This window comes from Corvus cornix, chromosome 23 (genome assembly GCF_000738735.6).
Source record: "Corvus cornix cornix isolate S_Up_H32 chromosome 23, ASM73873v5, whole genome shotgun sequence".
In the NCBI taxonomy this organism is placed as follows: Eukaryota; Metazoa; Chordata; class Aves; order Passeriformes; family Corvidae; genus Corvus; species Corvus cornix.
Window position 1 is genome coordinate 4908606 of NC_046352.1, and position 24651 is coordinate 4933256.

Below are 24651 nucleotides of genomic sequence, written 5' to 3' on the forward strand. Positions count from 1 at the left end.
CTGTTCTGACACCACTGCTATAACCAGCTACAGCAGCTCTAACACACACCCCAGTCAACTCCAATAATAGTGGCATATCAATAACCTGTAACACACTGCCCATCTGTGTACATGCAAACCCAAAGTCAATCAGTGGATTAAAGAGATCCCAACACGTTGATGGTCTGAAGCTGCTGCACTTACTACATGAGCTCATGTGCTTCTGCATCAACACTCAGTAATACTAAAAGCAACAATCAAATGCTTAGTGCCAGGAATTTTAAATAAGATTACCCCCCCAACTCATTGCATGTGCACCAGTATTTTAAAGAGTTCTATGGGCGGTGTAACTTGTCCCTTTATGTTCAGCAGAAAGCTTATATTTTTATAGAAACACACACAAAACTGCAGGAGGAAAAGGGTTCTTGGGAGCTGGTGCGCTGCTGTGCTGGAAGGTAACTGTAGTCATACACCAAGTCAGGTCTCTGTCAGCTTCCTCTTGGCCACCAAACCACATAACTTAGGTTTTCATGCCAGCTGACAGCTTTACTTGGCTATTCCTGTCATTTATGTCTCATGGAATCACTCAGTAACTATCTCCCAGCACTTCACAGCCAGGTAAACGCTGTATCCCAGCACACAGTCACATCTCCAAGTCAGCTACATTTGCCTGTCCAGGTATTCCAAGTGCTTTAGAGTAGACAAGTCTTGAATACATCCCTAAGTTCCTAGTAAAGTCACTACCCACCAACTTAACCATGGCAGGAGAGGCTGAATTCAGTTCCTAACACAAAACAAGAGAAAAAATTCGTCCATAGGAGAAAACAAAACAAAACAAAAACCAAAACAAAAAAAAGAAGAAAAAAAAAAAAGAAGCAATTCTTTTGTTGGTATGATAGAACTTGGGATGCTGAAGTGCTTTGGTTTGTTGCCCAGTAAAGCAGAGCCCATCCTGTCCCTTCACTGGTGGACCCCAGCAAGCCTTGGTTGGCTGTCAGCAAGAGAGTTTAATGTCAAGCCCCTCTGCAGTGAAATGGCACCAGAAAGGACACCAGAGCCACCACAGTGTGATCCAGTCTGGCACCCACCAGCAACTGGCCTGGCTCTGAGGGGAAACCCAGAATGGTTTGGGTTGGAAGGGACCTTCAAGGCCATCAGAGCAATTAAGTCACATTTATATTGGATTTTCAACTATTCCATTATCATGAAGATGGACTTCTCCTAAGGGAGTGCTGGGCACAGGTACAGGACTCCACTGGCTGGGGCTGGATTGTGATTCCCTCCCTTTCCTGGCTCTGTGCTGGGAACAGGGAACGCTCACCCTCCTGGCTTTTCCTGCCGTTTGTCCCACTCGCGCTCGCTCTGTGCATGTGGCAGCATTACATCCACAGGCTCCGAGGTCTGCTCCCAGCATTTTAATGCTCTGGTAGATAAAAGTGCCAGATAACCTGAACACAGCGAGTACTTTGTTTTAAAAGGACAGCCTGTTTCACATCTCTCTGAGAGCTTTTAGTTATTTCTCACATACAATCCTGCAGTTACCTGGCTTTTCTGAAGATTAAGGATTAAAAGAAAGAAGATTACTGACTGCCTAAAATTTGATTGTGAATTTCATGTAATATTTTTAATATTATCTTTCACTTTTTAGAAGATATGTTTCATTTCTGTACAGCTCACTACAAAAGAATCTGAATGTCTTATTTTTGATTTCTTTTGCTTTTGCAGTGAAAAGTAAGGCTAGTTGCTTACATTTTTCTTACAAAAACATAATAAATAATCTCTGTGCTCCTTGGACAAATTACCTCTGCTTCCAACCAGGCTGCAGCTTTGGAGACTAATCTGTCTTGGAACTGTTCATGGATTTTTATTTATGTTATTAGAAATAAGAAATTCACTGCAATGTGTTTGTGCTCTGTAGGCTGTATCTGTGATGAAAGTCCTTGGACCAGTGGCAAACAGCTCGTAAATCTTTTACTTCAGTACCTGACTTGCTGACTTCAGGTTTGGAGCACTTGCCTTCCAATTAACCACAACAAATTCCAAGCGGGGAAAAGTTTTTATATTAAATTACTGGGAAATAATTTTTAGTAAGGTTTAGAAAAGGCATTTTTCATGTGGGGTCAGTAAATGCAACAGTGTGTGCAAAGGCAATGTCACTGGAAGTGGTTTCATCTCTGGCTAAAGGTGATTATAGACAAGGTGCGTTTGGGCTCTCTTGGGGCTGCCCCACCCCTGGAAGTGTCCCAGGCAAGGCTGCAAGTGGCTTGGAGCAACCTGGTCTGGTGGAAGCTGTCCCATGGCACGGGTGGGACTGGATGCGCTTTAAGGTCCCTTCCAACCTAAACCATCCCATGATCTGTGAAAGTCAAAGAAACTAGAATATGTGATTTCCCCACCTCTACCTCCTCCTTGAGGAACACACCATGATTCTTTCCTGACTGCTTGCTCTGCTTCTGGATTAAATTACACTGGAATAGATGCCACAAGAGGACTGGGTGGGCAGGGAGACCGGAAGGAGGTTAATTAGGTCAGGGGCCTGGAACGCTAGGAGGTCAGTGCTCCAAGGAGAGCATGTGCAGTCTAAGGCAGGGCAGGCTGTGGAAAGCCTGATGAGGCAGACATGGGAGCATGTGGAGAGGAGATCGATCCATCCAGCAGCCAGGACAACGGGTGGGAGCAATGAGGCCAGTGGGGCTCCCAGGACAGGGGAGGACACACAGCAGCTCCGCCACAAACCTCCCCAAGAGCTCCTCACCCGCTTGATACTGCAAGAGCAAACTTCAAATATTACACTTAAGTCATTAGTAACAATAATTAAATCCAACATTCAATTATTTAGACACTTCAGAAAGAGTGGAGATATCCAAGGCTGACACAGATACCTTTTTCCCTTTATTTTAAACAATTTTAGCAGATCCCAGCAGTGAACACTGCCACACTTTCCATCTCCTTCTGCCTCCTTTTAACGACTTTTTTCTTTGACTGAACTGCAAAAATGCAAATTAGAAAGATTACAACCTGAGCTTGTCAACCAATTTAATACTTCTGATCCTTCCTCCCTTCAAAAAATTCAACCCACTTTAAATACGTCAGCAGATCTCTGCAATTCACCCTGGAATTTACCTGATTTAGGCCATTTAGGAGCAATTTTACAGAGCCTGGCAGCTCTCTCAGATGTCTTACTTACAAATACCCTTTGGATTTCTGAAGGGGTCAACTCTAACACCTCTCTAGGCGCCAAAGGCAGCAGGATGGAGTTCGTAAGTGCTCATAAATGTTCAGAGTATTCCTTGAAAACCAAATTATCATTTTATGGCAGAGTTATTAGGTTTGCTCTTTTCAAGAAACTATTCAAAATGTTCAATGTTTTTGTACATTGTCATTTTCACATAGTGTTTCTGTTACCTCCTTTCAATTCCTATACGAGAGCTGCCACATATTTCAGCCACAATTGCTTACAAGCAAATGAAATTCCTTTATGATTTATTTGGCAGTTCTGTGACTGGTTTGATAGCCACCATCATCTAATTCCAGATAAATGATGGAGGGTAGTGCCCCTGGGAGACATTAACAATGCATCTGTACTCCAGAGAATATTTTTGGTTTAATGGCTATACTTTTACTTTCAAAACATCTGAAATCTATTTCAGTGGGTGTCTAACAAGAACTGGGTAACAGTTCCCTTAGTGGCACCCATCCCTGAATTTGCCTGAATATGAGACTGATTTGCCTTTACTAAATCAAATTTCTTAAATTAACAATGAAAAAAAGAGAATAGTTATGTGCAAAGAACGTGCACCTATGGAAGGCCAGAAATAAATGATACCATTTAGGACTTTGATCTTCAATTACATAACTGCAGAGTTTTATCTAACAAATTCCCTCCCTCCATGTGACCTGAATCTGTCCCATTATTATGTACATCTGCTTTAAATTATTCTGGATACACTTGAGCTGTATTTGGAAAACGTCCTTGACCATTTCTGCATATCCCCCTAATCTCAGAATTAATGGAAGATTTTTTCATTACTCTTGTTTACATCAAAAAGAGATTTTAAAAAATTTAACCACCGAGGGATGAAGGCTGCCCCACACCCATCACTATAAATGTCAATTTTTGTACTGCTGCACCTCCAATCCCGGGGTCAGTTTTGGGCCCCTCCCTATGAGAAAGACATTGAGGGGCTGGAGAGTGTCCAGGGAAGGGAACAGAGATGGGGAATGATCTGGAGCTCCAGGAGCGGCTGAGGGAGCTGGAAAGGGGCTCAGCCTGGAGCAAAGGAGGCTCAGGGGGGACCCTGTGGCTCTGCACAAGTCCCTGACAGGAGGGGACAGCTGGGGGGGTCAGGCTCTGCTCCCAGGGAACGGGGACTGGATAAGAGGACATGGCCTCAAGCTGTGCCAGGAAAGGTTTAGATTGGAAATTAGGGAAAATTTCTTCATGGAAAAAGGTTGTCCAGCAACTGCCCAGGGCAGTGATAGAGTTCCCATCCCTGGAAGTGTTCAAAAACCTTGTGGATGTGGCACTTGGGGACACAGTTAATGGTGAACATGGTGGTGGTGCTGGGGGAATGCTTGGACTTAATAACCTTAAGGGTCTTTTCCAACCTGAACAATTCTATGAATCAAGTTTTAGTAGTTCTGTGGCAGCAACAGAAAACAGTCTGACTAAATTCAATCCCACCACTGATGAGTGGCGAAGTAAATATATTCTCCCCAGATATTGACATCAGAGCCCTCTCATCAGCCAAAACCCCACACTGAACTGTGGAAATGTTAAAGACACCTCCAATTTGACCTGTGCTCCTACAGCTCCTCTCAGTGCCTCCCATTCCGTCCAATAATTTCTGTAAGAAACTGCAAGAATTTTCACCATTAATCCCACTACATCGCCTCTTGCACCCCTTCCACAGACATTTCCTCTAAGAAGAAATTAAAACAGAAGTAGTTCTCCTCAGCACAATACATAAACACTGCTCCCTCTCCATCGCCTTTCCTGATGATGTCCTTTAATATTCCTTCAAGTGGACGGTCAGAAAGACAGTTATTTTTAATCCCAAACCCTTCTGAGCCAGAGCAGGCAATAAATGTAACTTCACTGCTATCATAAGACCTGGTTCAATGTGTTTAACATTCTGGAGTTAAAACCCTCTGTGCATGCACATTGGGGATGAATTTTCCTGGAACTGAGCTCTCTGTTAAGGACCAAAGGAAAAAGAATGGGGGAAATGAGAGAGCACTCGTTACTGAACATATATATATAAAAAAAGGCCAGTTATCATAAATATGAGCCTGGGCATGTGGAATATCTCCTGGAAGCAGGATTACACTTCGATCCTTGAAAATGTTCCTGAGCTCTTTAACACATCAAGGACACCAGCACGGAAGCAGTAAGTTCCCTACTGATGGAAAGCAGAGATTAAATTATTTCTTCCTTTACAGTTTTGGCACTTTAGCTCAAAAAAATTCCCTGACCATGAATATGGGGCTGTGTTTCGGCTCTGGACATCCAACCCCTCATCCAACACTGAACAATCAAAGGTCTTGGCTTATAAATAAAGTTGTTTGTATTTATTTTTAGGTCTTTGAACTGACTTTTTATTCCAGACAAGTTTGAGGGTGGTGTATTACACTCTTATTGATGCAGAAGACTTTTTTAATATCAAAAAAAGAAGAAGAAACACTCCCTTAAATACTATTTGTTTGCTGAAGTCTGTTTTTATTTTGCAATATTAGGCATGTGTCTTGGTTTGAAAGACAGGTGTCTGCAAAGGAAGGCGGGAACCTCCCTTGGAATAGAAAATGTGACCCCCTTCCCTCTGAATTATTATAACTCCAAAAGTATGGGGCTTTCAGGCAAAGATACGGGAAAAGGAGTAACGGTTCTTTAGTACTATGTAGGTGTATAACACGGCAAACAAACACCAACCCCGGCAGCAGCACCGAACAGAGCCCGAGCCCGGCGCCAGCCGCCCCCGGCCGCGCCCCTTCCCCTCGCTGCAGTTCCGCTCGCGGCCGCCAGCGGCGCTGCTGGCTCCCGGCCGGGCAGGGCGCGATGGCTCCCCCGCGCCCGCAGGGGGCGCTGTGGTAATGGGCCGCGGCAGCGACCGCGGAGCGGCGGCTGCCACGGCAGAGGCGGGCACAGCCCTGGGGGCGCAAACAAAATGCAACAAAAGACTGCGCAGCTTTAGCAGGAGCCGCGGAGGTCGGGTGGACACGGGGTGCTGGGTTAGAGTGTAGCGAAGAAGCCCAAGGCAGAGGCAGAAAGCAGCGAGGGGGCAGCGGCAGCCGGGGACGCGGCCTCCGGGAACGGGAGGGCCCCGGGCTTTCCCCTGAGCCACCGGAATACGTGGTGAGGGTCCTTCCCAGTCAGATCGCGTGTTAGTAGGGTCCCAGCTCAACTGAGACTTCCTCTAATGAGCAAAGGCTCACCCACAGTGGGAGGACAAAGCCCGGCAGTGGAAGCGAATCCTCCGGGCAGCGACCGCAGAGCGGCTGTCCCTCCTCTGATGCCGAGAGGGAGAGAGGGAGACAGGAGCTGAGCCCAGCCCCTCACCCCCAGGCCAAATTCTCGAAGTATCTCTGCCCTTCCTCAGGTAAGAGAGCAGCCAGCTGCACCCTTCCCCCTCCTCCTACTCCCGGACACATCTTTTGTTCTCTTAAGTATCAGTAGTTATTGTCTCTTAGCAACAAATGGGACAAAATTCCATGAGAGAAAGAAAAAAAAAAAAAAAAAAAAAAAAAAAAAAAAAAATCCTAACCTTCAAAAGCATGTTGCATCACAACCACCCAAATAATCTCTTTAATTTCAGCAACTCTGCTTCAAAACCTCTCACATTTCTTCCTCTTATTTTTCACATCATTTATTTCTATCAAGTGATAGAACTCCGACAAGAATTTTGCAAAAGCTGCTCCCTTGTGGTAAGGCCAACTCTGGCGAACTAACAGGGGCACAAATAAAGTTGCAGGAGACTTTCAGAAATATTTACATACATACATAACAATATTTCCATCCTCATCTCGGGGAGAAGAGTCCGTAGAAGAGGATTTTGACCAACATCTTTCCTTCTTCCAAGGTAGCTTTGCCAGGTCAAAACACAACAAGCATTATAACGAGCCAAACTTTTAGCAAGGCAAGTGACACTTTACTGTCACCTTTGACCACTGTTAAGTGGGAGGTCATGGGTTCGTAGCTGAGCAAGAGACAAGACAGGACAAAGGCCTTGTCCTTACCTGATCTGATCTATTAGCACATGCCCAGGATAAATTTATTAAAAGCAAATCTGACTAAATTATGGTCTTTGCATTTACAACATTGACAACAATCTTGCAAACCTACCACCATTACATACCTGAACGAGATTTCAAAAGTTCTGTTTGGATGTAGTAACTACTACAGAGATGGAATAATCTACTGTTGGCAGCTTTTAGAATAACAAGCCAGGCTGGGCAGGGCTTAGAGCAACCCGGTCTAGTGGAAGGTTCCCTGCCCTTGGCAGGGGGTGGAGTGGTCCCTTCCAGCTCAACACGGTCTGTTATTCTCTGATTCTTTTGGGGGCTATTTTCTAACAGAACCAATGTCCAGGGCTGTTGCTAATTGTGTATCTTCAATGACTGGAGAGGCAAGATTCTACTGTCCATGTGGATGAGATCCATTTAAAATTTCTTTTCTCTAAAGCGTAAACTATATTAATGAAAATCTTACCTCAAATAATATCACCCACACTGTCCTCACAGTGCCCTGAAGTTACACACAGTAGGAGCTGTAATTTCATCCCTAAAATTTAGGTGGTGAAACACCACTGAAGTTACTGAAGGGGGCAGATAGAGGTGACAGCCATGCAGGTAACTGCACACATCACCACAGCTCCTCTTGCCAGGCAAGAATGCCAAGAATAGATGGGAATAGAGCAGGGAGCCCAGGAATGCTACCCCAGGCAGACTCTGCCAGCAGCCAGGAGTGGAGAGCAGCAGCAGGGACCTGTTCTAAGTGCTGAGCACATGTGGTGTGACAAGGCTTCCCCACAGGGATGGGACTCCTCATGGGAACATATGGAAGAGCCAGTGGGGACTTGACTTTGAGAAAATGAAAACAGCAAGCACAGGAGTCAGGGAGGAAGGCTGCTACAGTCTCAGTCCAATCACAAGGATTTTGGAGCCTGCAGTAAGGTCCAGGGCACTGGAGGAATTTGAAGCCAGGCTGGTACAACCAGTGCTTCCAAGCAAAGCTGTACTTTCAAGCTGGCAGCTGGCCAAAATGGTCATGTTTGGACTTAAGGTAATTATTTTCAAGCAATTTGGAGTCAAACAATTAGTGACATAAAACATCAAAAAATCCTGCTTAATGAAGCAGAAAATCTACTGTGGTACAGGAGGTTATGAGCAAATTTATCTCCTTTCTTCAGGGTCCAAGTGCAGCTGTGCTGCCCTGAAGAACAGAGCAGATGGGACAGAGGGAGTGCTGACGAATGAACCCAATTCCACCAGGGGAACAACAGTCATGCTGGATAAGAATAAAGAAGTTCTTGTTCTGCAGTCCTGGGGAGGGTGAAGAAGTCAGAGCAACTGGTAAGAGAGCACAAGTCATGGTGTGGGCTTTCAGAGCACTGCATATTTTCACTTAGGGGCAGCTCTCCATAGCATCACTGAAGTTCAAGGACTTTTATCCATAGGCACTGGGACATGGGAACCAGGCTTATAAAAGAATGGAGCAGTTTCCTACAAATGCAACCATCCCTCCTTCTATTGTTACAGCTAACAATAATGGTAAAATGAATACTGAGGGGGTTGCCTCCATAAAGAGTTTAAACAAAGTAACAGCATCCCAAAACACTGTAGGAAAAAAAAAGAAGTAGAATAATTGACCATTTCGTCTAGATTCTAAAATATTTGTGAATAAATATCTGAGCCAGAAGGAAAAAGGAAGGACTGATTAGTCACTCTAGTCACTAATCAGCACAACCATGACCAAGACCTCCAGCAACCATCATCTCCTTCCTTTCTGCCTCATTTAGCATCCCTGTATTTCCACTTAGGGGAGGCATAAACACAAGGCAAAGGCTAACTTCAAATTAAACCCCACCTAAAGAACTCCTAAAGAACTCAACAGGGAACTAAGAAGGAAGATGAAGTTTGTGTAAAGACATCAAGGGCATCACAAGCAGGAGCCCAAAGACAACTGGGATGGTGCTATCACTGACAGGTCAGGTTGTCATTGTGCTGGGACCCACCATGTGCCAACACACAGTTAATCCAGCCTGACAGATGCTGAGTAGGAACAGAACTATCATAAGGCAAACAATTACGGATTTATTTGGTTTATTGAGGGAGCTGCAGCATGGATCTAGGGAAGCATCACTCATTGACTGCACTGCTAAAATGCCTCAGCACTTTGAAATAACTGACTTTCTTTCCCCTCTCCTCCAGTTACATATTTATGACAAAAATTTCCTCTCCTTTAGAGCAGAGCACTTTAGAGCAGGACACTTGCTGGGACTGTGCCTGACAGCACACACGCTTCCTAACAGGTTGCCCAGAGAAGCTGTGGCTGCCTCCAAGCAGATGTTCCCTGGCAGTGTTCAAGGCCAGGCTGAATGGAGCTTGGAGCAACCTGTTCTAGCAGAAGGTGTCCCTGCCCATGTCAGGGGGTGGGACTGGATGATCTTTAAGGTGCCTTCCAACCCAAACCATTCAGGGATTCAAGAACATCAGTGTGGGCTGCTCTTTTCAAAAAGTAATACGCCAGAAGAGGAAACTCCTCTGCCAGAGTCACTCAGTCAATGAGAAATCTGTCCCACCTGCTCAGATGTGGAAGGAAAGGTTATACACTGATCCTCACAGGCCCATCAATGACAGTTTCATAACCATCAGGGTTGGTTTGCTTATGTACATATTTACTCTCTGGCAGAAAACTATAAATATTCAAAAAGCCAAAGTATTAGCACAAAAATTACTGTTACTGTTTCCCAACAGGCCAGTTGAAAGCAAGCACTGCTGCTTGATGAGGCAAAACAACTCCTCAAATTCCCTGGGATCCATCCGGATGGGCAGCCAGAGGTGCTATGCTGCAGGAACTGCTGCTGCTGAAGTCTCTGAAGCAACACACATCTCAGGAGCCATCTAGGTTACATCTTTGAAAGCAGTCACAACACTTTAAAGTTGGGCAGTTCATCACAAAAATAGAATTTGGATCATTTACAGCCTTTCCCCCTCTTTTTCCCTTTTTTTTTCCCCTTCCAGGTAGATGAACCCAAACCCTAGGTTGTAAGGGTTGATTATTAACAGATTGCACCAGGAAGCTTCGTTAAAACATATGGGAATAATCTGTGGGATGCATATTATTTTCACTTCTTATCTTGAACAACCCTGCTTTGGTAAGAAGATTTAATAAACCCTAAACTCTGGACCCAGCCACTATTCTCCAAGCTGCAACTTTCAGTTCAAACAAACTCCATGACACTTAATGACAAGTGGTCTGTGGCCAATCCCAAACAGATTCACACCTGGAACTCTAGCAATGCCTTCAGTATTCGGCCCTACAATCCAGAATTTCAGACCAGACTGAGGCTTGTTTCGTAACACAGGAGTTTATTCTGAAACTGCTTCCATCTCTTGATATGGCAGAAGGAACCAGTAGCATCCTCCCAGGAGCAGTGTGAGAAAAGTCAATCACTTCCATAGCAACCAATGTGCCAAATTATGGCTCTTCTGCAATTAGGGCTGACCACAACGATTTCCCATTCCCTGCAGGTCAGTGGGCTTGACAGTGCTGGGACAACCACAAGGTTCAACAGTAAAACCATTTGTCAGATCACGGTTGGTTTGATTATTCCCTCTCCTTCCCCCCAGTTCGTCACTGTTCAATACAACAGAGGTTGGAGCAGGATCCTGCTGGCTATATTTGTTTGGGGTTTTGTAGGATTTTTTGGCTCAGCACCTATATTTTCACCATGAAAAATCAGAAAGCAATGCTGGTTCCTGCATTCCCTCTTAAACGGCTTTTTCTAACACCTAGGAAGTGTTTTGTTGTGTTTAGGAGAAACATGTGGATAGTGTAAAGTGAAAAACACACATTTTACATGATAGAGAGAAGCAGCAGCAAGCAGATGTCAAGCTCAACGATTCTTTAAGCGAAGGAAGAGAAAAAGGAGTGCTAAGATGAACACAAGCGCTGCTGCCATGGTAAATCACTCCCCTCCCTGTCTGTGGCAGCAGCACCACAGTGATTCCTAACTCAGTCAGGGATGGAAACAGACGCCTGCCAGCCTAATGTGCAACAAGCAAAACAGACACTCAAGATTTGTCTCCCAAAATTTCTGAAGAAGGAGTTAATCAAATTAAAAGATAATGTTGTAACAGACTTAGCCTTTGGAACAGAATGACAAGGTAATAAATTACATAAAATGCAACTGTGAGCATTAATCTGAGGCAAAAGGCCATTACCTGAAAGCACCATCCATCTCTGATCGTTTCCAAGAGGTTTTCTGAGCACTTAGAAGTCAAAACATGTTTTAGCTGCCATAAAAAACAAAAAGCAGCTCAAAGAAAGATGCCCTCCTGACCACAACTAAGAACCAAGAAGCCAGGACACCATTCACCACACAAGCAGTGCCTCTTGGCAGGAGTGAGGCGTGACAAAGCGGGGGAAAACCCCTACATTGCGGAAAAGGTTTGACAGTTGAACAACAAAGGTTTGAAGATCAATTCCTGCTATTCTATGTTATGCCCCTCGAAGAGCAATGATGGATGTGAGGCTGCTATCCCCAGCCTCTCTGCCTTCAGAAGGTTGACAAGAGGGAAAACACAAATGCCTCTTGTTGAACAGTGTCTGCAGGATTGGAGCAGAGATGAGGAGGGAGGAGGGATCAGAAACCTTCCAGACCCTCCTTATAAAGTCTCTGCTAAGTCACAGAGTCACAGAATGGTCTGGGTTGGAGGAGACTTTATAGCTCGTCCAGTTCCACCATCCACCTTCCACTAGACCAGATCGCTCCAAGCCCCATCCAACCTGGCTCTGAACATTTCCAGGGACCAGAAACCTGTGCCAGGGCCTCACCACCCACACAACAAGAGACAAGGAAGAACTCCTTCTCCAGCAGGGACTCTTCAAGTCAAGAAGTGCTGGATTGAAATCTGAATAACCTCTGCAAACACAAAAACATCTACAGAAACATAATTTGACTTGATGATCACTGTGGGTCCCTTTCAACTCAGCTTATTCTGTGATTCTGTGACAATTCTGGTAAAAAGGGGTTTTTCGAAGTCATGTAAAAGCTTTTTTGTCATCATCTTAGTTGCAACAACTATAAAATGTGGGGCAATTTCTGATTTCACGTAAGAACATTTAATTAATTTTTAAGTATCTACACTCTTCTCTATACAATGAATGTAAAAAAAAAAGGGAAATCATACCAAGCTCAAAAGTTTACTATGTGCTTGGTATTAGAACTTCCCTCAAAAGACACTCAGTATTGTGATCTTCTTTCTCGTTCCTCTGAGTTGGAACGTCAGGAGCACATCATCCCCCCCCCCCAAAGATGTCACAAGCAAGTCTTCTGTCTTCTCCCCAGCAGCAGGAGGGGCCGAGCGGTGGCACTGCAGTTGCTCAGGAAACCACCTCCCTGGAATGTGCTGAAATTTGCCTGAAGCCTTAAAATAAACATTTTGATATTGAGCAAAATTTCACCTCTTGGCATCTCAAACTGAAATAGAACATTAGTTACTCTGCATATATAGGAATGACTCTTTTCTTTGCTATTTAGTGTTTTAAACTGCTTTCAAGTGTGTAATTAATTACATTTTTTGTCAGGGATCACATTACAAACCACTCCACCTCCCCTCCACTGCCAGGCAGATCATCAGCCTAAATTTTTCTTTCTTTCAACTCACACCATTACTCTTGGAAACGTTTGGGATTCAGCGCTGTGTGCTATATCCTTCACAAGATGCACATGTTTTAGAAGAGGGTTAATGTAAGCCTAACACAGAAGAAAGGCATTGTATTTCCTTGGAAAACTGATTACAGGCAGTGCCCGAAGCTTTGCCATGATCCAGAGTAGGACTCTTCCTGCACCTTCCCATCAGGAGCTGGATGCTATGTCCCTTTTGGTCCCTGGTTGTTCACCACAACTTTGTTCTTTCTTTCCTTCTTTACCAAGGATCCTCCCCCAACCACCTACTTCTTCCAAGGTGTCATATCTCGAGCTCCTTCAATCCAGCCTTCCAGACCAGCAAAACCTCCAGCCCCCACATTACTGCTACTTTCACAGAAGAATCCATAAATTTGGGCAGTTTCTTCCATGAACAGCTTCAGAAATCCTTCCCTGGTGGATTCTATCCTCCCCTCTTCCCCTGCCTGTTCCACACTGCCAACATAAACCTGGCTACAGCCCCTGGACCTGGGCACACATGAAGAGAGGGGCTCCCCAACAGCTCCCTGGGAACACATTTAAGGAACCTGAGACAACCCAAATCCCCAACCTGCAGTTTCTACCTTGACTCCAAGACTGTGCTCTTCCCTGGCATGTACTGTTCTGTTTCTTATCCCGTTTCCCTATTCCAAGTACACCAGGATGGCACTTGGGGACACAGTTTCACAGCGGCCTTGGAAGAGCTGGGTTTACAGTTGGATTCGATAGTTCTCAAGGGCTTTTCCAACCTTAATGGTTCTATGATCCCACTGTGACAGCTCTGCTGTAGTCACTTTTTTCCTTCCTTGGTGATGCTTCATGTTCCTTTAATGACACTTCAAAGTAGTACAAAACTCCACTTTTCCTTTCAGATCACTAAACTATCAGCAAGAGAAGGAGATCAAATAGCAAAAAATGAAATTAAAGGAATTGCAGATCCCATTGTCAGAGCCCATTCCTGGGCTTGGCAGAAGTCCTGCCCTCCAAAGCTCTGGCAGAGGGGAGGCACATGTCTGGGTGTGGGAATGTGGAATTTATGTTTTTTTAAACTTACAATTCAATTATAATTCTCTGTGGATGCAATTGTAATAAGTTTATAATTAGTAACAATTATAAACATGACAGTAGAAGCCATTCAGTTAGAAAAAAAGGCTGCAGCAGCAGCACAATTTTAATTGTAATTCATGATGATTGAAAAAGGAGCAGCACTTTTCAAGGCGACTGTGGCCTCAAATCAGGCATTGCCAAGCACAGGAACTGTCTTTTGATTTTCTAAGACAACATCTCATTCAGACACAATACATTCAAGAAAGCCCACATTCACAATCTCCACATTCAATTAATTCCTCCAATTTTGAGTACTCTACAAGTTCTTCTTCAAGCTCATCGGCCACAGAAATAAGCAACACCCTGATTTCTGTAGCTGATTAACTTGGCTACCGTAGCTACAGATTTCAGAGGCAGACGTCGCACATTTGCACCCCATTTGAACACATTAAACACTCTTTTTTCCATCAAAAGCCTATAGCGAGTATGGATCCCTTTGGTTCATAACCAAGGAAAGCCAGGGGAAGAAACTGCAGAATTCAGCACAGAATCCACCAAAACACTTGCTGCTGCTTTCAGCCTTCTCCCAGCACCTCCACAGCCTCCAGCCCTCCCCAGGCTGCCACTTCCAAGTTAGGAAGAATCTGGGAAATGATACCGAGCTGCAGATTCCAGGCGCTCACACGTGCTGGGTCTGCCGGGGCTTGGGAGGATTTAGGCAATGCCTGCCCGAGCTGACAGACATGAATGGGGCTGAGCCAGGAAGAGACGTGACCCACTTCTATTTATATTTCAACCAGAGGCCTCAAGCAACATGTATAGATTTCAGAGCAACTACTACAGGATCCATAAATTAGAAGGTATTTCTTTAAAACTAAAATAGAAGTAAAAACCCCAATATTCTTGGATGCAGCTAACAAGGTCCCACAGTTTTGCTTTAGCTGATTTAATGATATTTCTGAAATGGGGCTTTATTCCAGCCTCTCTGCAGACCAGCATTAAAAATTAAATTTAAAGCAGTATGTTTATAGGCTCATTTTTATCTTCTCAAAAGCAACTCTCTAGACCTTCTAAATTATTCTCAGGGGAGAGCAGCCACACACAAAATTGCAAGAAACAAACGTAAATGGGCAATTATCAGAAATTAATACTTATACAAGTTTCCAAGACAATGAAACTTGGCTAGGGAAGGTCCAACCAACCATCTAGCCAAAGGAGCCATATTATACATTTAAAAAATCTTTCTCCCTGTTGCCCCTGTTTGCACAGAGCCTTCGCATGCAGCTTACCAGGGCAGAATGCATCAACATCCAGCTTCTGGGCAGAGAGGGTTGGGGAGCCAAGCTCAGACTCTGGGATTCGAGGGCTCTCAACAAACTTTGCTTTCCTCAGAGGGGCTAAAGGAGAAGGAGGGGGAGAGAGAAAGAGAGGTCATGAGTAAGGGAAATAGCAAGCAACAGATGGAAGCACTTAACTAAATGACACTGTCAGACTCATATCAGGTTACCCTTTTTTTTTTTTTTTTTCCCCCCCCACAAAAGAAAATTATCTGCATTCTTTACAAAGGAGATGGCTCTTGGTTAAACTTTCAAACTGCACAGGCTGACTTTAAAGTGTGTGAACACTGAGACACATTCCTGATACTCTAAAGCACTTCCTTTTCTCCTACTTTATGGAATTTTTTTATAGGAAGCAAATGAGCCTGCATTCAGCAACTGTGGAAAAGCAAAGATCAGAGAGAGGTACACAGAGCCCATCAGGTTTTAAGATACTTAACTGCAGATATCTGAACTGAACACATAAATGCTATGTTCAGTAATTGTTTCCTTGAACAGAAAATTTCAGTTTCAAAACAGTCTCAAAGTTAGACGAAACAGGTTTGGTGTTCAACACAAAAGAGCAGAGCAAAGCTAACACTGTCCAAGCCGAAAAGAAGCACTCCACTTTTATCCTTGCAAATCCAAAAGGATCAAGAGACTTAATAGAGGATGGGGAGAAGGTAGAAGTGTCTGTAACAAAGCAGCACTGACCACTAGTGCTAGAAAAATGGGATTTTCTCCATGTTTTAACAGTCTGAACTCTAAAAGAGATGAAATTCTGTACAACATGTTTGGAGTAAAATTAGTAAAAGTGGTTTAGTAAAAGTCTTTAAACATATTCCAGACCAGAGAAAGAGAACTAGAGAGTAAGTTACATGCAGAGATTGTCATATTGCATTTCCGAGTTAAACTCTCATGCTCATTACAATGAAAGGCTAATTTGAAAAGCCCCTCAGCAGCGATTCCAGGGGTCAGTGGCTTCTGCCCCTCCATTTACATGATTTTTATTTATTATTCCCTGTCTTGCAAATTAAATTTGGGATCTGAAACTAAAGACTGGGAGGTTGTTCTTTTGCATCTCCTGTAATAGAAGCTCAACAGGTCAGAGAATGACCTCTGAGGCAGCAATAAATCTCCTGGTTTCAGGGAGCTGCCGTGGTGCTGAGAAAGGCTGAGAAGGTCCAAGGATGGGGAGCCTGACAGACAATGCACGACCAGATCACTCTAATTGAGCTATACATTAGTGATCCCAGAAATGTTTAAGAAATGGGTGTGGAAAACAGAGATGAAGATTGGGGTATGGTTTTTCAATATAAAGTCCCCGTGAAGCAGAACGAAGGCAAAAATCAACCCCCCATCTCTGCACCAAAACAGGTGTGCTAAAATCTCTCCTCTCTTACCCCTCATGATCCATTCCAGGAGATGTGCTGAGGGAAAACAGGTACCACACTTCCATTTCACACAAGAAAATCCTGGCTGAGTATGAGACATACTTCCAGCACATTCCATGCAGGCCCGTCAGGGCCAGTGTAAGAGGAGCCATGCCAGGCAGGAGGAATGCAAGGGACCCAGGGAGATAAGGACAGCCCGGAGCCCCCTTCTCTCCCCCCATCCCACGATGCTCATGGATGTGCAGCCCCACTCAAACACACAACCTGATGCTAAACACCACAAGCCAGTAGTCAGTTCTGTATAATCCCCCCTGGAAAAAATCCCACGTGCGCACGCACGAGCACCCACTGCCGCAAAGTGGCTAACAGCAGTGAAAAATCATTCCCAGGAACAATCCTGTGCCAGATCCTGATGTAATGAAAACATTTTAATATTGAAAAGATTATTGCTATGGCCTGAAAATTGTTTAGAATAATTAATTCTGCACTGGTCAATCCTTTAATATTGCATTTGTAATTGCAGTTTTAATAAATGTTTTACCACAGTCTCAGTAACAGTTATTTTTATAATAGATATTAAAAATAGCCCGTCTTTTCTTTATCATTTCTGGCTGACACCAGGACCATATATCATCCCATGCACATGTGGCAGTGCTCACTGTGTTCTAAAATACAAAACTAACAGAATTTTCACAGTTCAAGAAGTGTTAATGACTGATGGGATTGTCAGCAGAAGGTTCTGCACTAAAGATTATTTTTAAAAAGAGGAAGGAGAATTTTAATAAACACAGAGGGCAATGTGATCACTACACCACTTGCTGTGTGGACATACAGGTCTGTGGAAGATGCAGGACCTGCATGTTTTGACAGATCAGCACTGAACAGTTCGCCTCTCACCTGTAAGGAAGGAATCAATCTCCCATTCCATTGGGTTTGATTTCTACATCTACTCTGGATCTCTTTTACTCCTCACTGAGGTGCCCACCGCCCCACCACTTCCCACCTTCTCCAGAGAACTGACTGATGACAGCAGAAGGGATCGGCTCATGGATCCATCAAGCTGATCCAGCATTTTTTCTCTTGGAGGCAATAAGGAACATCATGTCACCAATGTGGTGAAATCTCGATATACTGCAAGTTCAACCGTACGTATAATTTTAATGCATTTCATAGAATCACAAAACCACAGACTGGGTTGGGTTGGAAGGAATTTAAAGCTCATCCAGTTCCACTCCCTGCCATGGGCAGGGACACCTTCCACTACACCAGGTTGCTCCGAGCACTGTCCAGCCTGGCCTGGCATCTATTTTATTATGTTTTTATTCCCTCAAAAGCATGACTTGAGCCTTAAAAACACGCTTCCACCAGCTAAGACACACCATGTCACCATGGCTCACAGACAACAGTTTACTTTAAAAGGTTCAAGTCAACACAATCCTCTCCATGTAAATACAGGTGGGGAAAAGCCACAGAAGGAAGTTTCTGTTATTACAAATATCCTAAATGTGGAAAAGACAAAAACTCCTCCTACACCCACAACCCAATTACAGGAAAGGAGGATTTTCACGTACAAGAATTAAGCACCTCTGACTCGTGTCCAAATGAAGATTATCCTAACAGATTCAGATTTGGGCATTAGTCTTCTACTGGAATAAATAACAAACAGAAATATCATAAACTCTGAAATCTGGTTTGACACCCTTTAGCCACATGTTAACGGATAACACTGATCTTTTCATAAAAGTGACTTTTCAAGGCACAACAGTTTGCCTTGGTCCTGAACCCCTTCCTGTGAGCACAGGCAAATCTTATGATCAAAGCAATGGGATGAGCTTTTGGCACAAATTATAAAAACTAACAAAGGCATGAAACAATTATTTGAAGTATTCTGTACCTGCTCAGTCCTTTTGGCCTCTCATTCCTGTAAGGATTTTTCTGTATAAAACAGACCAACTCCAGGCCTCAAACAGCATGAAAATAGCCCTTCCTGTTACACAACTGCAGTTTTTTTAAGCAGAGAAAAATTATGTCTTCCAAGAACACTGGGAAAAAGGGTGTCTGCAATAACTAGTTATAAAAATATAATGGATTGAGTAAAGATGGCAGTCACCAGCAATGCTGGCTTTCTAGAACTGCAAAACTAGCATTTAATTCAGAAAAACATACTGACTACATGGAGCCTAAAGTCACAACCTTGTCCCTGGGGTCCCACCACCTGTCACCGATGAGAGCCCAGGAGCTGATGGCTGCAGCCCCTGCTCTACGTGCACCTCACAGGCCAGTCCTGTGCCCAAGGGCTCGATGAGAAACACAACGCTGGCATCAGACAGGAACTGACTTGCTACTGCTTAAGTAGGAACTTCAATTTCAATGGCTATTGACCATTTCAATTTCAATGGTTATTTCAAACCAATACTGCACATTTTTGGGGCCAGTTCTGTGGTTCTCAGTGAGATTAATCCCCACTGGTGTCCAAGCCAGCAGAGCAAAACTGAAAATCCTTCTGTCGATGCAAGTAAAATTCTCATTTGACTTTGCCAGCAACTCTTTCTGAGCAAGGCAAGTGATGCCAATTCCAGGGTAGGAATTAACCATGTAATGCAAAACACTGAGCAGGGCCAGCAGTCAGAAAATTTAATTAGCTGGCTCGTTTTATGACACTTGCTGTAGCACGTTGTCTGTCTTCCAGTGGGGACAAAGACTGTTCCCTGTGAGGGTGGGGAGGCCCTGGCACAGGCTGCCCAGAGAAGCTGTGGCTGTCCCCGCCTTGGAAGTGTCCCAGGCCAGGCTGGATGGGACTTGGAACAACCTGGGATAGTGGGAGGTGGGACTGGATGAGCTTTAAGATCCCTTCCCACCCAAACCAGGTCTGGGACTCTGTGATAAACTAACACTAGGGAAAGTATTTCATCAGTAACTGCAATGTCAGCAGCCTGACTTTTTAAGAGTCTCTTTAAAAACAGGGATTCAGAATACTGGGAAAGCTCTAATTCTACCTGGCAAACTGAAACAATCAGCCCCATTCACAATATCCCTCAAACTTGCATGCCCACACTAGTTACCACTGAGACTCCCCTTCCTGAGTCTGGCTGAGCAGTCTGGGAGAGCTGTAACCCCTACTGTGACTAGGAGCTGCTGGTGGTTTATCCTTTTGAACATCTGTATGGAGTGCTAGGATCAATGCAGTGCTGTTTGTGATCAATGCCAAGCATCTACTCCCGCATCAAACCAAACCAAAATAAATCTGGATGTGTCTGTTCTTTTGGAATAACCACTGTATCTCTAGCAGCACTGTGTTCTCCTTCAGCCTACTGACTTCCCTAATTCTGTTGCATTTTCTATGACACCATTTAATTGTTATATAATTTATAGACGAGTTCGTATTTTAATTTAAAAAGGGTCTTCTTTACATTAAAAGGCATAAATAAAAGGAAAGTATCATGGATTAGCAGAAGGTTTCAGCTATGAAATTCAGTTAGAGCTCTGAAAGGAATGTTTACTAACAAGGGGTTATTAACATCTAGTGATCTGATTGAATAAGCTTTTATTTCAGCAGATCTGAATTCACACCACAATTTGACTACAACACACGCACACCTACACCTTTGTCTGTGCCTACACCCATAAAGATACACAGATTTATCTGTGTCCAAGGAAAATGTTGGAGGAAACAGCAACTCTTTACCCATTGCATGGATGATGGACTGATCCATCCCAGGGAACCTGGGACCCTCTCCGTGTACCAGCCCCTTATAAGAACTGGGAAAATGGACATTACTGCCCAAACTGCATCAACACAAACCACTGCAGCTTTTTACTCACGGACTCACACACTTCATCACTATAAAACACAAACACACATGGCCACATGCCTGGATTCTCCTGACTTGCTTCTATGGCAGGTCCTGGAAAGAGTCTGGCCAAGGAGCTTGGCTCAAAATCAACCCAGTTTTGTCTTCTCCCCATGTTAAACAGTTGAATTTCACCTATGCTTTGAACCTCCCTCTGCCATAAGAGGATGAAATAATGAAATTTGCTCTTTTCGTGTAAAAATATTGTGTTTCTCACAGGTTGAAAGGGTGAAAACGTGCCAAAAATGATGGGCACATTTCATAGGTTTGGATTGGAAGGGATCTGGAAGATCACCTAGTTCCAACCCCCTGCCATTGCGTGTTTACCACACACTCATCTCTTGTAACTAATTCAGCTGAGGAGGAGCTGAATTTTGCATGTTAATATTGTGTTTTTAACTATCGTAAGCACAATTTTATTACAGAACGTTAAGGGGCTGGAATGGACCCTAAAGTTCATCTGTCTCAATCCGCCCTGGATGGGCAGGGACAGCTCGCACTAGACCAGGCTGCTCAAGGATTTACCCAACCTGGCTTTTAACATTTCCAGGGATGGGAAAGCCACAACCTTCCTAACTGTCACAGCCTCTTCTGTAATGTAAGTCTGGTATTTGAATTAAATCCTCGAAATCCTGCCCAAGTTGTCCTGTGTTGGGAAAAGACAGAGTCACGGTTTCAAGAGCAAACTTTGGAAACCTGGATTTAAAGAAAGCAAAAGTGGGCGCTCAGTGCACCCTCCATTCCCACCTTTCACTCATCCCAGCTCATGCCAGAGCCTGACTCACGTTTGGAAGCATCCCAGCAGCTCCACAGTGCTGTTCAGAGCTGACTTTACTGAAGTCTCCCTCAAACTAAAATGTTTTTAGTGCTGCAGAGTTATTGATCCACAGAGCTCCTGGAACAAATAACTGTCACATTCAGCACAGCTGGACAAAACCCAGCACATGGGAGGTGGAGCTTTGGTCCTGCCTCTGGCCCAAAGGACCCTTTATTTCGCTTAGGTAAGAGCCATAAAGAGGAAATTACAGACCCCATGATTATTTTTGCTGTGGCACTAATTCTGGAATCCTAGAATGGTTTGGGTTAGAAAAGACCTTAAAAAAAATCATCCAGTCCCACTCCCTGTCATGGGCAGGGACACCTTCCACTAGACCAGGTTGCTCCAAGCTCCATCCAACCTGGTCACGAAAACTTCCAGGGATGGGGCAGCCACAGCTTCTCTGGGAAACCAGAAGACATCATATACCAGCTGTGTGTAATTAGGATTTTTAGGTATAAATTTTTTTAAAAAATTAAAATTAAACCAGTGACAATACATACAATGAAGGTTAACATCCTCTTTACGTAATCCAGCATTATTTTACAGAATCCATTGTGTAACAGTTTTTTCCTCTTCTATTATGAGAGACTATAAAAGCTTTTTAAATTACATTCCCCAGCCTCTCTCCTCTCATCCCACGATATCACAGCAGTGAGGGCAGGGCAGCACAGAAAAGTGGTGAGAACAATGTGTTGTCTGGAAACATCACACTTGTTCCGAAACTTTCAGAAAACATGTTTAGTTTAGAAGATAAGGCCCTGAAACAAGAAAATTGAAGGAAATGAAGGTGGAAAGAGGAATAGAATAAAAAAGAGCAGGAAGAGAGTTCATCAAGTTGGTGATGGAAGAACAGCAATAGGAAAGGAGAGCTCAAAACAGCAACTACATTAATTTAGAAGTTCTTCTTTAAACTGTAGACGTCTGTAACATGAAGGTTTTGCCTATTACTGCCTCTGAAATTTACTTTTTCTTTGAAAAAATGAGGAATAACCTTCTCCAAAGCAGTGGATTCTGCAATCCCGTGGGACCACAGAAACCTCTAGGAACATTCTTTCCTCCTCTCTGTCTCTCTCCAGACGAACAAGGCACAGAAAATACCAGGAAGCCACTCCACTAAAGTTACAAAAAGATGTTCAGTGACCTCAAAAAGGAATGAGTCTTCTGAAAAAGTATAATTAAATCAAATTATTACTTATCTTACCAAAATTATTGCAAACCCTCCCAAATAATTGCTCAAAATGGTCTTCTGTCTGAATAGACATCCCTACTCGATGTTCAAGGGAGAAAATCACCCAGTTTTGAAAGCCTTGTATGTATCTTAAATATATGTAGAATAAAAAAAATACAGACTTCTGTCTGAAGTGTTCAGTAATGGCAATACAATGATGCTTACAATACACTTATATATTCAGAGAGAAAATAATTCCACCTAAAATACTAAATACTAAAATACTGGCTGCAGTCTGCACTTCCGAAAGGAATTCAGCTCAATTTCCATTTTGCTTATTACTATGCAACAATTTTCTGTCATTTAGAGCAATGGAATAGTGATTTTTTTAATCGAACTTATCACTGCTGGAGACACCAACCAGCAAAGTGCCCTCTCCCAGCTCAGCCCAAAGGGTTTCGTTTTGGAGCATCCCAGTGTCAATCTCCTGAGCAGATGTGCCCTGGAATACTCTGGCAAGCCTTAGGAAGAAAGTTGCTCCTATTAATCATCTCAGAAAGAACAAAACACCCTCACTTTCCCTCTAGATAAGGCTTTTTTCCCAACGTGGGCTGACAACAAGTCTTTGTCCATGTAGGCGAAAGCTTTGAGGAGAAAGAAGTTATTTAATTAAACAGACATGGCAGGAGGAGGAGATGGGACTTTTATCTTCCCATCCAAACTTCTCAAGTGGTTTTGACTCCTGGGAGCTGTTGCACAGTGTACACTTCTCCATGTCATTTCCCATTGATAATTCTTCTTTTCAGCATCTTCTGAAGCCTTTTACAATTGCCGTTTTTAGCAGAAATCCCTCATCTGTGACTCAAGGTAGAACCCTGTGCGTGAGACGAGGAAGATGAAAGTGGAGAAAGTAAGGCAGCACCACTTGCTCCAGCTTTCTAAGTCATCTTGTTATGAAAACAAGCAATAAATTTCTGTTGCAGTCAGTTTTCAAGTTTCAGACTTTGTCTGCATTAAAAAGAAATTAATAGAGTGACTGCAGAGCCAGGACTACAGGATGAAACCACATCATCAAAATTTTAAGCCTTCGTAAGATCTGCTCAAATACCCCCAAAATCCTCCCAAATGACAGAAATACGGTAGAGCTGGAGGAGAAAGAATTCCTCAACCTCTCATAACCCCTTTTCCCGACAGTTTTATTTCATTAAATGTTAAATTTAAAACAGATGAGAGGAGAACGCTACAAAACACGAGTGCTGAATTGCATCATTCCCGTTCAATCTCCTACTATCCTGGAGTTCCTTCTCTATTCAGTGACTCAGATACTGCACTGGCACTAAAAAAGAGGAAAACTATCCAAAAAGAACCTGGATATACTGTAAAGGACATTTAGTCTATAGAGAGCAGCAAAGAGCTCTGTCACTTTAATCAAATTACAGGTAACCCTGGTAATTCACTGGTTAGAAAGAACCTGTTACACCAATTTCTAACAACGCTCAAGATTTCAAGCTGAACTTTAATGACAGAAATCAGAAACTAATTAAACATCTACTGAAGCAAACACATTTTCCTCTCTCTTGCATGAAGCTGACAGAGCTCAGGGAAAGCTGCCCAGTGCCCCCAAACAAGGGGCTTGTGTCTCATGGGGCTTTTTAAAATGGTCTATGCTGAATGTGTCAGGCTGTTGAATCCTTTCCGGACACTGAAAAAGCTTAATTTAGCTCAAGGCACTAGAAAAAGAGAAAAGATATTTAACTGATGATTCTTCCCACAGAAGAAGAGAGCAAGTGCAATACAAGCACTTCTGAAATGCAGTTTATCTCCCGAGTGTTTTACTCTCTTGCACAGCTCTTCCAGAGCAGCTTTAAGGCCCCTTCCCACCCAAATCATTCTGCAACTCTATCATTCTCTCCAGTTTTCTTTACACTGCAGAGTGTACACAGGAAGGTATCCCTGCCCATGGCAGGGGGGGGAACTGGATTGTTTTTAAGGTCCCATCCAATCCAAACCATTCTGTGACTCTGTGATTAACTCTGCCCTTTGGAACTCCTTCTATTAACGTGTTCCACATACACACCAGGCCAATGGGTCTGCAGCTTCCCAGAGCTCCCTCCAAGCCCTTTTTAGCACTTGATGCCACAACAACCACCTTTCAGCTGCCTGGTGTT

General features: G+C 43.6%; 1 protein-coding gene and 1 long non-coding RNA gene across 11 annotated transcripts in view; one reads left to right on the forward strand and one right to left on the reverse strand.

Moving 5' to 3' along the window:
- TANC2 (tetratricopeptide repeat, ankyrin repeat and coiled-coil containing 2) overlaps positions 1–24651 on the reverse strand; it is a 195641-nt gene that overhangs the window by 92476 nt on the left and 78514 nt on the right. For 7 of the 10 annotated variants that reach the window (XM_039564476.1, XM_039564478.1, XM_039564480.1 and 4 more), the window contains one exon: positions 15224–15331. The exons of the other annotated variants lie outside the window; for them this stretch is intronic. In XM_039564476.1, the coding sequence (XP_039420410.1) occupies positions 15224–15331 (108 nt within the window). The remainder of the gene's footprint in view (positions 1–15223; positions 15332–24651) is intronic. 10 annotated transcript variants of the gene reach the window in all.
- On the forward strand, positions 6125–12899 carry LOC120411186. Its single transcript, XR_005603580.1, has 3 exons — positions 6125–6575; positions 8385–8547; positions 9952–12899. It is a non-coding gene; the product is annotated as an uncharacterized LOC120411186 (long non-coding RNA).